A 15,363-nucleotide genomic window follows, 5' to 3' on the forward strand; every position below is an offset into this window, starting at 1 on the left:
GCTCCCTGTGTGCACTGTGGTCACTGTGGTGGGTCTGGGTCTCCGCTCCCCTCCTACCGCAGAAACGCCTGAAGAAGCAGATGAAACAAAACTACAGAGAGTGGATGGAGACATACCTAAAAGGAAAGCCAGAAACAGAGTTAGAAATGTTATTTTTGGAGGCGGGGGTGTGGGCAAAGCTGAGTTTCTTTTTGCAGCAGGCTAAGGAGCGGAGGGGACCACAGCTGGAAATGGTGCTCCTGCTCTTCTCCCAGGGGTGGGCTGGCTGGGTACTCCACGGGGCATCTTCTGCTCTCCTGGCCCACAGCCCTTCGCCTGCTGACACCACCAGCAGCTGCATTATGCACGTTGCAATAAATACATGTCCAGCTTTGGTATATGTCCAGCCAGGCTGATTCCACATTTCTAGAGCTGAAGACAAAGAGTCGTGGGATCCAAAAATCCCTCCAGAACTGTACTCGCTCAGAACAATTTTCCTCGCAGGCATGTTAAAGATGATTCAACTTCTCATAGTGGCCGTCTAGCTAAACAAACTGACTGTGCACCTGGATGAAAAAATTTCCCCAGGCACCCTGCAAAGCTGCTGATAAAGAAGGACATTAGGTCAAATCCATTGGCGGGTTCCACTAAACCTAGAGGGAATGTAAATTTGTGTGACTTGAACATCATTCTAGCATTAGCTTTTGTCACTCCAGGTTTTGCTGGTATGTCTCCAGGACATTCAGCTAAGACATGTAGGTTGACATCAGTTGAGTATCTGGACTCAGAATGTACCCATGTAGTTCCTTTTGAACTAATCAAAGACTTCTGACAGGTATTTTTTATGGAAAAACAAAAAAGGAGGGGAGGAATTATTCTAAATTAAAGAGTTTATAGAAAGTGTCTGCTTCCAGGGAACCCTCCACCACGGCTTAAAAACCAAAACCCTCCAAATCATAACCTCTGAAAACCCAAAGTAGGCTGGGTTCCGAATGGCAGATTCAAGATTTTGCTGTTCTAGCACAACGTCAGCAGTTTCTATGGAAAGCATTAATGAAGAGAAGTAAAACATAGCCTTGCCAGAGCTTTCCATGGATGAACCACCACTCTCTCAGCAGCTGTTGAGACCCCACAGGGGAGAGCCCTAGAGTTTGCTGGCACATGCAGCTCTCCATGCAATTTTGCAGCCTTGTAGGCACTGATGTGCAAAGGTAGATCTGGTGCAAGAAAAGCTGCCAAATGGGGACCTGGCATGGTCACCTTGCTCTCACAGGATTTGGGCTCAGAATGATTAGAAATAGAGTTCATCTTTCCAGCCTGGTGAAATCTGTATTAATATATTCTCGCACTGGAGTTTGAGATGGCCTCTTGACTACTCAGGATCTTTGTGAGGTTTGCTATGACCTTTAATTACTTTTCCATCTTCAAGGTGGCACTTCAACCTCAGGGATGACAATGCTGTAGCTACACTTGGCCACATCCTGTTTCCCAGCAGTGTTGACATTTGACACATTGGTTTTATGCTGTAATTTATCTATTATCTTAAAAATACAGTGATCTAGGTCCTGTAATTAATCTAGGGAGTCCAATCATGTCTAAACAGAATAAACCAGACATGGACTGAGAACCAGGCTAATACACTTGAGAAATCCCAACTGATTCACTTGGGCTCTCCTGACAGGTAGCATAACCCAGCCTAATGCATAATCTCTGCTCTGCCCCAATACAGCAGACAGAACTAGGATGCAGCCTGGCATAACCTGCTCTCAGGCAAGGGCTGCATTTAATTGTCTTCAATGGTGTAAAATTGCTGCATTCAAAACTATTTGGAGAGCTCATTAAATGTCTATTAATAGCACTAGGCAGTATTGTACTTTGTAATGGTGGCACAGCTGTTTCATGTAACTTGTTGCACGGGATCTTTCTCGTGCAAGAAATCTGTCCCCAGAGGAAGCTGCTGAGAAAGAAAGAGGCAGGACAGAGACCTCAGAGGTTTCCTTTTTCCCAACAGGAGCTGGGTGGTGGAGTACATTTGATATGTCAGCCCTTTCTTAGTGTCACTCCTTGTATTTGCTGCTGGGTCTCCTCACTAGTCTCTCCTGCTCCAGCTTCTCCCAACTCTTTAATTAATTTCTTTGAGGAAGGAAAGCTCTTCTGTATTGTCTGACAAGCTGGACTTAACCTGGGATGCTTGGAAATCTTTTGATACTTTTCTGCCTTGTATTTATGACATGGAAAAAAAAAAGACATTTAGTTTTACTCTTTGTATCCTGGCTGACTTCACCACTGCAAAATACAATCAGATTTTGTAGAAGGACCTGCTGGATTCTGTAATGGTTAAACAGCCTTTGCTCTCTTCCCACCCTTCTTGTTCACAGATGTTTTTCCATTACTACTCAGACTACTCAGTGCTATTAATTAACACCATTTGAGATTAATCAAATGGATGGATGGAGATTAATCACCCCTCAGTTATAACAGCCAAGCATGCCATCAGATGCTCTAGGCCTAACGGGGTCCAGCTCAGCCATACTGCAGCAGGAACCAAAATAAAGGCATGTTTCTCCCCTCTAAGGGGTTTTCTGCATCACTGTATTGGTAGTGCATGGTTGGAAGTGCTTTGCAGCTGGTCAGTACCACGTCACTCCTTTGCCAGATGTATGCCAGGAGCACAGGATGCTTCTTCAGCAGTAGCTGCAGGATTTGGTGCTGGGCATTGCAAAGTGGGCACTGGGCATGAATCCCCATCAGGCCCTGGATGCAGAGGGAAAGGGCTCTCCTCTGGCTCAGTCACAGCACAGGCTGGGTAAAAACGTCTCACACAGAACCCAGAAGGCAGATGCCACCCCAGCCATGGGGGAAACCATGCCCATGGCAGCAAGAGGGACCACAGCTTCCATACAGAGCCACAGGGACTGCAGTTGGGGGCATGCCCTCATCAAGGAGCAGAGCTGGCAGGCAGAGGTGGCAGAGACAGACAGCAGTGCCATCCAAATTCCATCCTGAATAGCAGGTGCTTTTAGGTCCAGAATAGTGAGGGATATGATGCAGAAATGACCACTTCAGTCCCCAGTGAAGTAAGGACTTCCAATCCCATAAGCTGTTAGCATTCCTTTCTGGTGCCACACCTTAAAATAAACTCCTCTAGTTGTAAAATCCACATCCTTCCATTTAATGATATGAAAATCTCTACAAATGGACAGAAGGGAATAAAAGAAATGCTCAGAAGCCAGATATTAAATAGGCTTCCTTGCAAAGGACACATTCCTGTCTTCCAAACGATCCCTTCACTGTCATGTCTCCTTTCCTGGCACTCAGAAAAAAAATATATAACCCAAGCATCTGACTCCATTGGGCAGCTTGCAAATCCCAATTATAGCATAAAACAAACAAGGCAGCGGGCCAAGTCCCATTGTGGTGTACAGAGCCCGAGCCCTGCTCAGACAAATGATCCTCTTTGTACAGGAGTTTAATTTGGCCCAAGAAGAGAGGAGCTGGGTCAGACTGGCAGGATCAGTCTTCTCCATGGAAAATGGAAATGGAAAGTAGTCCAATTTTTACATAAAAAATGTCTTATCATAATACTGGAAACTCAAACATAAACAGTTTGAGTAAACTTTTTCAGTTTTCAGTCAAATAGAAAACTTCTTTGCTGTGGGGGTCTGGGTCTTTTTCCCAAGCAAAAGCCCTTTTTCTCCCCAAGAAACACTATTTTTCTTTCAAAATTATTTTTTTTTTTTAATTTTTTAAACATATAAACTTCTCTAATTGGATCATTATTTTTTGGGCCAGCTAAAAACAAAGGCTTGGGTCCTTTTTTCAGTCTTTATTTTAAACACCTGCTTGCACGAAGCTGAACTTGCGGGCAGCGAGGACTGCAGCCTGGGGGTCAAGGAGAAAATGGGGATCCCACGAATTTGGGGTGACAGGAGCTTCCCCAGGCTGTTGGCTACTCACAATCTTTCCGCGTGGCTGCGTCGGGCAGAGGTGTGGCCAGGCTGAGGGTGCTGGACACGCTGGCACTGGCACTGTCCAGGCTGCTGCCCAGGTGTAACCTCCTCATGTGCCGCACCACCGCTGTGGCGTTGAACGCTTGCTGCAGAGGAAAAACAAGAAAGAAAGGAAGGATTTAAAAATCTGAGTTAGAAGGGTTACTTCTGCTCCTCTCCTGTTAGGTGTTGTTGGAAGGGAATGAGCTCATCATCTCGGAGCAACCTGGTCCCTGCTCACTGCAGGGGGCTGGAACAGAAGACCTTTAAAAGTCCCTTCCAACCCGAAACACTTTATGATGTGATTCTGTATGTATGATATCAAGTCATTCAAACTTCTCCCAGTTTCTAGTTTCTAAGCTAGAAACAGTAACATCAAACCACACACATTTCTGCCCTGGTCTGCTCCTTGTTATTCCTTCGGGCACTGAGCTGCGATGCAGCAGCCTATAGACAAAATCCTATGTGATACATCCTTCCCTGAACCAACACATGGAGTGTCCACATTGCTTCATGTCCCTCCGTGGTGCTGACCCTGACTCCACACATAATAACCACAAGTGCTTTAGCTATGAGCAGCCACGGCCCCATATCTCATACTCATGACATTTATAGACTTGGTTAGTAGCATCTACTACGTAGCCTAAGTCTGAACCAACTATTTTGACCAGAATTTTGGGCCATGAAAGCACTAACATGCTGGAAGTGTGGCCGTATGGCCACCACATTAACAGACTGATGTGCCTAAGCATCATCCCTGAGGACAGGTCACTTACTCTCCATTTGCTTTTGGCGAAGTTCTTCCGGATCTGAGCGCTGACCGACTCGTGGATGTTTTTGTTGAGTGCTGTATCACCAGCAATCCTGAAACAGAAAGACAAGACAAATTCTAAGAGATCTTTTGCTCTCCTTGAATACTCTATTATTATCCTCAACAGGGAAGGCTGGAGTAAGGTGTGATTGCTCCTGCAGTGATGATGATTTCATTCGGACAAGGGCTCAGACTCCCCACTGCTGTCTCTGCTGGCAGCATTGGTGGAAAATCTGGGGCAATAAAAGCAAGTATAGATAAGGCTTGTAGCTCTGGCAGCTACAAAGAAGTACAACCTTATTTTGTTGGTGCACGGCTGCTTTCTATCACCAGTACAACCCTAGATGAAAACATTCTACCTTTTTTTTTTTTTTCTTTACATCTAAAGAGTTAACATCAACAGGCTGAGACTACTTTTAGCCTCAGCCACGCAGCAGCTTCCAGAGCCACTCCAACCTGTCTAATATCTGTTTGCACTGGAGATTTTCCTGCCACCCTGCAACAAACAGCCATTCATCATGATTAATGTATTTAGAGTAAAGCAGATATAAGGGCGCTCACTAAGGCAGCACAAGCTGAACAACACTCAGCCTAAAAAATTGACTGATCTTGTGCAGTTTCTTTACCAGATAAATACACACTCAACTAAACACAATTATTTCAAGGGAATTTTATTGGTTCATTTAACTTCTCAAGGCATGAGAACTGTTGGAAGAGTAGGCACCACAGTGAACTGACGTTGGGCCATGTGCTGGGCTAATTAGTGCTATGTCACATAGGTGAGGCCAGGAAGCAAAGATTTCCTCCTGTGCTGTACATGATGTTTTCAGAAATTAATTTTTCAGTCATAGTGTAGAAGATCAATGTCCATTAGAAATATAAAAATATAAGAAATTGAATAACTCATCAGGACCAGAGCCTTGTGGTCTGAGGACCTCCAATAAAATAATCTGAGGGTCTGGAGGACTCAGCAGTCATCTGGTCTGTCCTCCCACCCCAGCTCTATCAAAATAATTTTGAAAAGCATTTGGCTAACCAGTTCTTAAAGATCTCCAAAAGACAGACTCCTCAAACAACCTATTCCAGTACCCCACTATCTCCCAGAAGACATGGAAAATAGTTAATTCCCTTTGTCTTTTAAGCATCTTTTCACATATTTGAAGACTGTTATCATGTCTTCTCTCTGCCTTCTCTTCTCTAGACTAAACAAACTGATTCTTTCACTGTTTCTTCATAACTCATATTTTCTAATCCTCTGATCTAGTGAGCTCCTCTGGACTTTCTCCAACCAGTCCACATCTTCCTTAGAGGGCGGTACCCAAACTGTTCACTCTTTTCCAACTAAGGCAGCAGAATGGCAGCATTGCTTTTTGTCTCTTAGAAGATGAAACTCTGCTTACATACCCCAGCCTGCTGTTTCCATTTATGTGTCCTATGGATTGGAGACATTCCTTTCATTTTGCACAGATTATTCCAAAAAGTAACCCTGTTCTTCAAAGGAAATGCAGCCCTTTCTACCTTCATGTCAATGGCACATCTAAGAAGTGCTCTCTGGGACCAGTCTTCTCCAACTTGCTCTCCTCTTTCCTGCTGGCAACACCCAGCCAGGATGTCAGAGAGGTGAGAGGAACTACTTACTCTTGGGGGGAAGGTGAGGGACTAAACCTCCATCTCCCAAGAGCGGAAAGTCACCAATCCTATCCGGTGTTGCAATTGAACTAATCTACACTGAGTTATTTAAGACTATTGGAGCCAGCAGGATTGTGGACAGGAAGCAGCAGGGCTCCTGTTCAGGGCAGCCCACCACCAACTGGGAATGGCACTTGTCTGACTGCCTCTGCCACATAACCTCTGTCTCCAGCAGACAGAAGAACTGGTACCGTGAGCAAAGCGTGGCTCCCAAATCGTACTTGACATTCTCTCCTGGGTCCCTGTGCTGTTGATGGAGGAGAGGTGTTTGGCTGAGAACTGATCAAAAAGATGAAGCAAAGAGAAAATTTACTTACACTTGCACATTAGCTTTTCCTCCAAAGCTAATGGAGCATTTTGCTTTATGAACAAGTTCATTAACAAGCTGTAGAAGCACTGATCGCATTTCCCACTGGTCAAATTTTACTTTGGAAACACTGACAGAACAAGTTCTTGGGGTCTGATATCCTTGCCAGCTCTTCCAGAAGATCTTTCCTGCCAGCCTCCACAAGGACTTGCAAATGCATTTTTGCTATATGAAACTTTTCATTAGGCATGTAGCTCAAGGCTCAGGCTATATATTTTTTGGAGTTCAGGTATCATTTTCTAAAATACCGGTGGTTTCAGTAAGACACTGGCGGTTCCAATAGCTCATAAACTGTCTTCTACCACCACTAACTCTATGCTTACCATGAATTTCTCAGAATTGCAGAAAAAAAGTCTTGATATTTGGTTGTTTCCTAAATAAGCAGAATAGTATTTGCCGACTTCACAAGGGGATGGACAGACACCCTGTGAAGCCCTCAGATCCTACAGTGGGGACCATCCTACATTCAAGGCCTCTTCAGCAGCATTAGCACCTTGCAGATGCTAGGTTTTTTATCAGAGCAAAATAATAGCAGTGCTGGGGCTAATTTAGCACAGCAGGATCCATTCGAGTGCCTGCCAGTACGCCCAACAGTGTGGCTCAAAACAGCCTTGGTTGCCAAAGCCAGGTATGGGATCATTCTCCAGGCTGCCTCTGAAGAGCTTATCCTGTTAATGGTGCAACGCGGTAACAGGAGGACTGTGCTTTTACACCGTGATTTGTACCTGGAGGATCTTGAAACTTTCATGACTCAATTGTATAAAATAACACAGTTTTACTTCAAGGAAAACAAAAGAAATGTTAATGGCTGTTCACTGTCAGTGTTTTGCTGGAGCTGTGGTGGTTTGAGGGCACAAGCAAGAGAGGTGGGGCAGAAGAACAGGTAGAAGTTGTATCTTCTATATGATCAACTGGCACAGTTTGAAATATGAGATAAGCTTTTGGCCACACAAACCAACCCCGAGGTAGGTATCATGAGCATCATCACATCTATACTGAATGCATTTAATCATGAACTTTAATTCCCATGCTGAGAAGATAATGAACTAAATTTAATAGAGATATTGGTTTTAGAGCACATTATAATCACCCTTCCACCTTCCCCTAGCTCTCCAAGTCCACAGGCTATAAACCATCTTGCTTTTCCTTTGAGGACCAAAATATCTTAGCATCTTTCTTCCTTCCTCCCTCCATCCCTTGTGCAACATACCCTTCTCTTGAAGGAATCAGCTCCTTTTTCCCTGAAAACATCCGTCTTCTGCTTCAGAGATGATCAAACTGATGCATATCTGGTCAAATCCTTAGCAACAGTTCTTGGGCTTGCGGTTAACTTTGAAGTTAACTGTGTCAGAGCTGAAGCTTGTTTTTACTGACTATACCAGTTGGCCCAGTAAAAAGTAAAAGATATTACTTCTATCTACCACATGCATATAAAAATAGAAAATTAAGCAAATCAGAATAATGTCTGATTTGTTATCATGCTGAGCATCACCCAGAATCGAGTAGGCTGATTAGCCTAACTGGAACCTGGCTTTTCTCTTCGAGTCCTCATTTTGTAGCACTTGAAAGCATCTACTTCCTAACAATGGTTTGGAGAACTTTGTGCTGAATCTGGGCTTACATCCAGTTGTAAATATATGTGTCTCGACACATAACTGGACACCAAGGGCCACAATTTCACGACACTCCACCACATATACTTCTACTGAAGCTATGAAGGGTATTTCTCATGAATAACCATAACAAATCTAGCCCTGCACATGAGAGGAATCTAATCTAATGATCAAATATTTCATAGTATCTAATTTATTTTATCTCTATATCTGGGTTCAAAGCTATTACAGAAATATATCTGGCCATACCACTTCTAAGCTTTGAGAGCAACCTCCAACAAAGACAAACCCAGTAAATTTCCTTTTGGACAGTTCTTTGTTAGCATACTGCAAGCATATGTCTCTCACATCCTCCCTGCCCACGACAGCAAGCAGAGTCTTTCATCTACCATTATACTCTGAACCTTCATGCTGAAGGCAGCCAACTCAAACGCTGTGCTGGCCAAACAGTGCTTGGAAATGCTCTTGAGTATGATGACAGGAAACATGAAGTTAGCTGTAATGGATAATGCTGAAAGTTCATAACTCTTCTATACATACACATACATATATACACACATGCATACGTATAAACATACATACACACATACTGTGTCAGTGATGCTCCAAAATAAATAGAGTGCAGGGACAAACTCGATAAGAGTTTGATTTAACGTTGTAAACATCAGCAGTTCCCTTCAGGGAGCCCTTTTCACACTTCAAACAACATCGTCCAAGAAATGAGCTCTTTGTAAACCATGGCCTTTCCCTGGGTGAAAGTTATTATCTGGCTCGTGCTCTCTGGCACATAATAAACACTCAGGGTCATGGTTACAATTTGCAGAGGCTCAGTCCTTGCCAAAGACTTACAAATCTTTGGCATAGGTGGGGATGGACGTTGGCATGTCCCAGTTCTCCCTCTGCACAAGCAGTGGGCAAAGGTGAGGGCCACACTCGTACCCACGGACTCAGGTGTCTGCTTTAGGTGCCACAACCTCCTTCTTCTCGACACAGTCTATACAGGGAAGCACTACATACATCACCCTTGAATTAACTTGTGCCAAGTTGCCTTCAGTGCCATAACTGGCTTCAGCACACAGCTCTAAATCCCATTTAAAGTCTCTTGGGTAATGTGTGACACAGCACAGAAATTCACAGTACGCCTTCCAATTCCTATATTAGCTTCCTAACTGTTGGACTTCTCCTCACCCTCTGAGAACTGTTTTCTTTTCCTCTGACCTGAGCATGGATTGCTGCATTTGGGGCTGCAGGACCCAGCTTGACCTGACAGGGAGTGCAGCATGATCCTATAGCTGGAAAAAAACACAGGTTCTTTGGTTTCTGCTGCTCGACCTTAATCACTGCAGCCCGAGTGATTGCCCTAACCAGGATGTGGGTTCTGACATGGCTATATATTTAATAAATGTAATTGCTGCCATTAATATGAACTGGGGAAACATTAAAATGTATCAAAATCACCCCACTCTTCTGTTGCCTTCGTTTTCCACGTCCTTTTCAAAGAGTCACAGTGGAACAACTAAGCAGAACATTGCACCTTTGCAACACACCATAAACAGTGCAAACCTCAGTGGAAGATAGGCTATAAAATAAATAACTTTTCCAATGGAAAGCATAGGTCACCTGCAGATTAAACTGGAGAAAACCGTATAAATGGACAGATTGTGCTGGCTGGGGTGTAATCATTATACCAACAAGTCTTACCCATTGTACTGTTTCAGCTACCATACTTCACTGCAGTTATTAGCCTCCTTTTCTGCCAGCTCCGAGTTTAACATACCGTCCCCCTGCCAAGGCCATTTGATTATAAATAGCAAAATATCACGTAAATGCAGGCATGTGTGGAGCAGATACAGAACAGAAAAGTGGGCCATTGGGAAGGAGTATTTACTTTTTTTAGGGTCTGATCCTGTACAAATATTTAGTCATGTGAATAGCTGGCTGTTCTAGAGCAGTTTCCCGAAATTCAGAGATTATTAACCTTAAAGGCACGAATGTAATATCTTCCAAGATCCAGTTCTTGCAAGCCTTGTTTGAAAATTTTTAATAAAAAGACACGATAATTAAAAAAAGAGGTGTAATAAGAGGTATTTCTGCAATCAGTTTGTTCTTAACAAATGTTATATATTGAAACAACAAAATCTGATGGCCAGCCAGCCATCTCAATCAGAGTATCATAACTGGATTATAACATAGCTGGTAAGTGCTCCTGATTTGACAGATTTCTGTGATAGATGATCTCAAATCATGATTTTCTTCTCATGATTTGATAGAATCTGTGGCTGATCCAAATGATCTGATAATACAGGGGCAGATTTTGCAGGAGGAAGACAAAGGGAAAGCTGAAAAATGACACAACATGGAGACACTTTGTCATATATATTAATTATCTACCATTTGCACAGCACCAGTGTGTTGGGTAGATGTTCTGTGTTCTGCTGGTGAGACAAGGAGACAAACCCCAACTCCCACTGAAGTCAGTGGCAAAACTCCCATTAACCTCAGTGGAATCAGGATTTCACTTCCTGAAACTCTAGGGTCCAAAGATGCTTACCCAGTTACGTTGCTCTACAGAACCAGTTGTGCAGACAAAAATAAACCTTTTATGAGATGTCATCAAGGGCTACTTGAAATGTAAGCACTCTGCAAGAGCATATAACTTATAGGACCACTTGAAGTCTGCTTTGACCATCTCCTTCCACTAAGCCAGTAGTCTCACATGTCTCATAACTTCTGATCACACATAGAGAAGACAACACTATGTGGACACTGTGGAAGGTGAGGCTGCTGGCAGATGTGTGCTGAGCAATACACGTTCCTATGAAAAGGTGGCACAGGATGCCCCGTTGGAAAAGCCACGACAGCCTGTCTCCAGTAGCTCTCTCCATTTCCTAAACCCTCGCACCTTTATCTCTGACTGCTGCAACTGAATGCAAACATGGGAGTGAGGAACTCAAGCCTGGATCTGGTGGAAGCTTAAATATGCCCAGGCTGAGAGAATGACACAGCTGACCACTGAGAGGAAGAACAGAGCTGTCCTTCACCACCAAAAATTCCTCTTCTTCAAAAGGGAGGGGTGGATGGCATTACAACAGATAAAATGGCTAGAATGAGAAAAGAAGCAGTAAAAACCCTCATTATTTCCTGGCATAAGCCGTCTGGGTGGAAAATGCTTCTTGAGCAATGGCTTGGCAAAATGAGATCCTATCACTAACTGGGAAATGACAGATAATATCCAGGTGAGTAGCCTTGATTATCCAAAAAGGTATTTTAGTAGCATTTATCACTACAGGATCCAAACCCTTCAAAAAAATCACTGCACCACTCTCCAGAGAAGTCCATAACTGCAACATTTATGTTAGAAGAAGCTTTTCAGAGCAAGGAGGAATAAGATACCAAGTTTTTGCTCAAGAGCTCATGGGGGGGGACAGAGGTAGGTCTGAAGCCACATCTTTGTAAACCATACTTTTATTTCACTGTACAACTCTCCTTCTGTAATCCACTGGCATGTGTTGCCTCTGTGTTGAAGGGAGGTACATTTGGGATGTGGGGTGGAAACATGGTGGCCATTTTAACCCTCCCTACTGCAGTGCCATTTGCATGTCTAACATCCCAAAGGCTGACCCAAAGCCATGCTTTACATGGCTGGGTTGTAGCCCTGCAAATGAACTACTGCCTTGCAAAGTCAGCCTGGCAGAAGAAGAACCTCTGCCACAGAAATGGGAAAAAAGCCTTTTTTGGGAGTTGTTTTCAAATGGAAGATTGTCTTCTGTAGAAAATATAAAAAATTACGGAGCAGTCTGTGAGTTTCCATTGGCTCCTGTCCATGACATGCAAAAGAAAAAAAAAATAACGGGAATGAAAACACTTTTTATCATTTTGTTCCTTTAGGAGGGCCCAGAAGCTGTGTGCCTTACAAGTGCCACGTTTCTTTGTTGCACTCCAGCAACCAACACAGATGTAGTGGGGCCAAGAGCTGGATGCTTACGTCTTGTGTATCTTGGATGCAAGGCTTTGGAAAATCTGCCTCTGAGTTATAAAAATGGTCACCTCATTCTCTGCTGGGAGTTGCATTCCCATTGTTTATTCTGTATTTCTGGTATTGACTTTTGGAACTTGCTTATTTCCTGAGGCTCAGGTCAGTATAATTTAGATTTTTTTCTTTTTTTTCTCAGCTTGCAAAAGCTGGATTTCATTTCCCAGATTTCCTTTTTGTCATACAGACAACACAGTTATTGATAGGACACTGGACAAAAGGCAGGCTCAGGTCTTGACTTCTCCTTGTCTCTCATTTGTATTGATGGCAGCCACTGGTGCAGTTAATTACCATCTATAAAATGTAGTTCATTGGCATTGGCACAGAGAATGAAAAGCAACAACCTTGCTTTCCTCGATGATTTACCTTTCCTTTGGCATCCTAAGCCCTTCCTAAAACTTGTTAATTGTAAAGGCTGAGCCTCAGTCTTATCTTCAGCCCAATTTGTAATCTTAGCAGCTGACACTGCAGTTAGACATCGGTACATCATTCCCACTATGAAGAAATCAGTGCCATCTCACTGTATTTCTGCCACTCAGCTAGTCACAGCTTACTGAATGCCTTCATGAGTGCCAAACTATTAATTTATGATGGGGGTAATTCATCAGCCTGTTTATTGGTAAAACTTTGTCAGCAAGTAAGCCAAAACAGTAAAAACCTTTAAAAGGATTCACTTTCCACCTAGGCCCAGGACTCAAATTGCATTGCCAGGACAGTTTTGTGGTCCATCAAGCTGTGGAGCAAATTATGACACTGGCCTGGCTGCTTTTCTGAGGGCCTGTGGACACTCAGGAAAAACTTCTGTTCCCCTGCAAATGCACAGCCTAATGCTCTTATCCAGCCAGCGCTCCAGAAACTGCAAAAGGAAATGGTATTTGTGGTAACTGTGATAGCACTAAACCTCAGACTAATGCACACCTGGGGTGAAAATGTCAGGCTGTAGACACCTTTCTGTTGTGGCTATTGTAACAGCCAAAATAATATCTCACTTCGTATATACTGATCCCTGCCCTAAAAGAGCTACATCTAAAGCCCAGTTTTGGGTGCAGTTGGTCGTGTGGTGATACTAACTCTCTCAGGGTTGGTCAAAAGTACATCAGCCATTCTTGTTTCAGCTACATAATCCTTGAGTATCATTGGTGAAGTCACCCATGTGCAGAGGCATCATCAAAAGATGATGCCTCTAAAGCACTTAACAGAGGTCTAAATTCTGAAGGTACTTTTCTGTAGTCATTGCAGAGAGAGCATTGCTGTGGCTGATTCAGATTATCCCTCTCCAGGGTGTCCTATCTCTTCCATTCAAAAAGAAAGGGTAAATGGCATGTGAAACCAGGTCTTTACTGCAAGCAGGAGGTGGACTATTATCTGTGAAGCACAGATGATGACTTCCTATATCATGGGATACTCTTAAGTGCTCTGATATTACCTTGGCAAGGACCTCGTGAGCAGCTTGATACCCAGCTTTCTGCATACCTATAGAACTTGACCTTTTGCCCCAGAATATGATTTCTGGGTTCAATCCTTTTGACATATTCCACTGCTGCACTACAGTCAACATACATAATTCAGCATTTTATTGAATCCTCACACAGATACTCAACAGCCTGGTGCAGAAGATTAAACTACATCATGGTTATAGGGAAATCTGGATGATGAAGGTGGGGGTTGTAAGAGTAAAAGCACAAAGTTATTTAGTAGAGGTTAGTATTATGCATGACAGAAAAAAAAAACTTCAACCTATGAACGCAAAACAGTGATTTTTGTCCTGAGGGTTTTGCACAGCAGTGACTGTTTCTTACCAAGGGTGCCGTGCTGCTTGCTCACAGGTGTATCTTTTGTTAGGGTCCTTCTCCATCAAATTCCGAATGAAGTCTTTAGCTGTTAAAAAAAAAAAAAAAAAAAAAAAGATGATAATTTAAAGCAATAGGGTCGATGCCCAGTTTTGATACAGGATGATCAGCCAACAGCATTAACTAGACTACCAAGTGCCATCTGGCCACAGCATCAGAAAATGGCCCTGGGTCAGTTGTCATTTATTAGTATAGGTACAACCAAAGTGGCTTAGGACAAAATCCAAGTTATTTAGTATGGTGGACAACAGCTAAAGGCATCGAGTCCTGCAGGTATATTTAGGAGAGGGATGGATAATTCAGAGTCAGCAGAGTTCAAGCCTGCCAGCTCCTAGCTCTCTGGTCAGCCAAGTGCCTCTGAGTATCTCAGTGGTCTCAGTATGGCCACATCTGTTGGAGATGCTGGTAAACTGAGCAGGAAAGGCAAGTAGGAGGTCTGATGCTGCAGTAGGAGTGGCTTCTCATTGCTCCCTCCAAGCAATCACACTCAGGCAGCTGTGAGGACATGCTGAGTACTTAAAAACAAGTTACCGAGGGAAATGGACTGCCTTGAGCATGAAGTAGTGTGTTTTTAATCAACACTCTAATGGAAGGAAGGGAGATCACAGCATGGCATGCATCCAGTAGTTTCAGGAGAGAGTAGCTGAAGGAGCCACAGAGAAGCCAAATATAGCAGAAAAATCTTTGTGCTGATTTAGGTGACAGTCTTTCTCCCAAAATGCAAAGGTGTCTGCCAGAAGACATTCATATTTTCTTCAAAAACTCTTATGGTCATGAAAAAACTTCTCATCCCATATATTTTGAAGCAATGTATCACAAGGATATCTGTCCCGCAGATGTAAGCAGGATGAAATGTCCTATGCAGAGGTAACAGGAAATATAATCATCTTTAAAATTAACCACTTGTTTTTATATCTCCCTTGCCTTAATCAGTAGCACTAATGAATCAGAAAACTGCATTTCTAGGGATATTTTTGTATGACAAAATATTCCTAGAATTCATTTTGTCTCTGGCATGAAATGGCAGATGTT

At 43.2% G+C, this 15,363-nt stretch overlaps 1 protein-coding gene across 1 annotated transcript in view; it reads right to left on the bottom strand.

Annotated features, from left to right (window-relative positions):
- Nucleotides 1–6: 6 nt before the first annotated feature.
- LOC103775502 (calcium/calmodulin-dependent protein kinase type 1D-like) overlaps nucleotides 7–15,363 on the bottom strand; it is a gene marked incomplete at both ends in the record, with an annotated part of 69,455 nt that continues 54,098 nt past the window's right edge. Inside the window, 4 exons of the mRNA XM_008942962.1 lie at nucleotides 7–116; nucleotides 3,937–4,075; nucleotides 4,745–4,832; nucleotides 14,281–14,359. Coding sequence (XP_008941210.1) covers nucleotides 7–116; nucleotides 3,937–4,075; nucleotides 4,745–4,832; nucleotides 14,281–14,359 — 416 coding nt within the window. The remainder of the gene's footprint in view (nucleotides 117–3,936; nucleotides 4,076–4,744; nucleotides 4,833–14,280; nucleotides 14,360–15,363) is intronic.

The sequence above is a fragment of the Merops nubicus genome, unplaced genomic scaffold (genome assembly GCF_000691845.1).
Source record: "Merops nubicus isolate BGI_N331 unplaced genomic scaffold, ASM69184v1 scaffold6256, whole genome shotgun sequence".
NCBI classification, from domain to species: domain Eukaryota; kingdom Metazoa; phylum Chordata; class Aves; order Coraciiformes; family Meropidae; genus Merops; species Merops nubicus.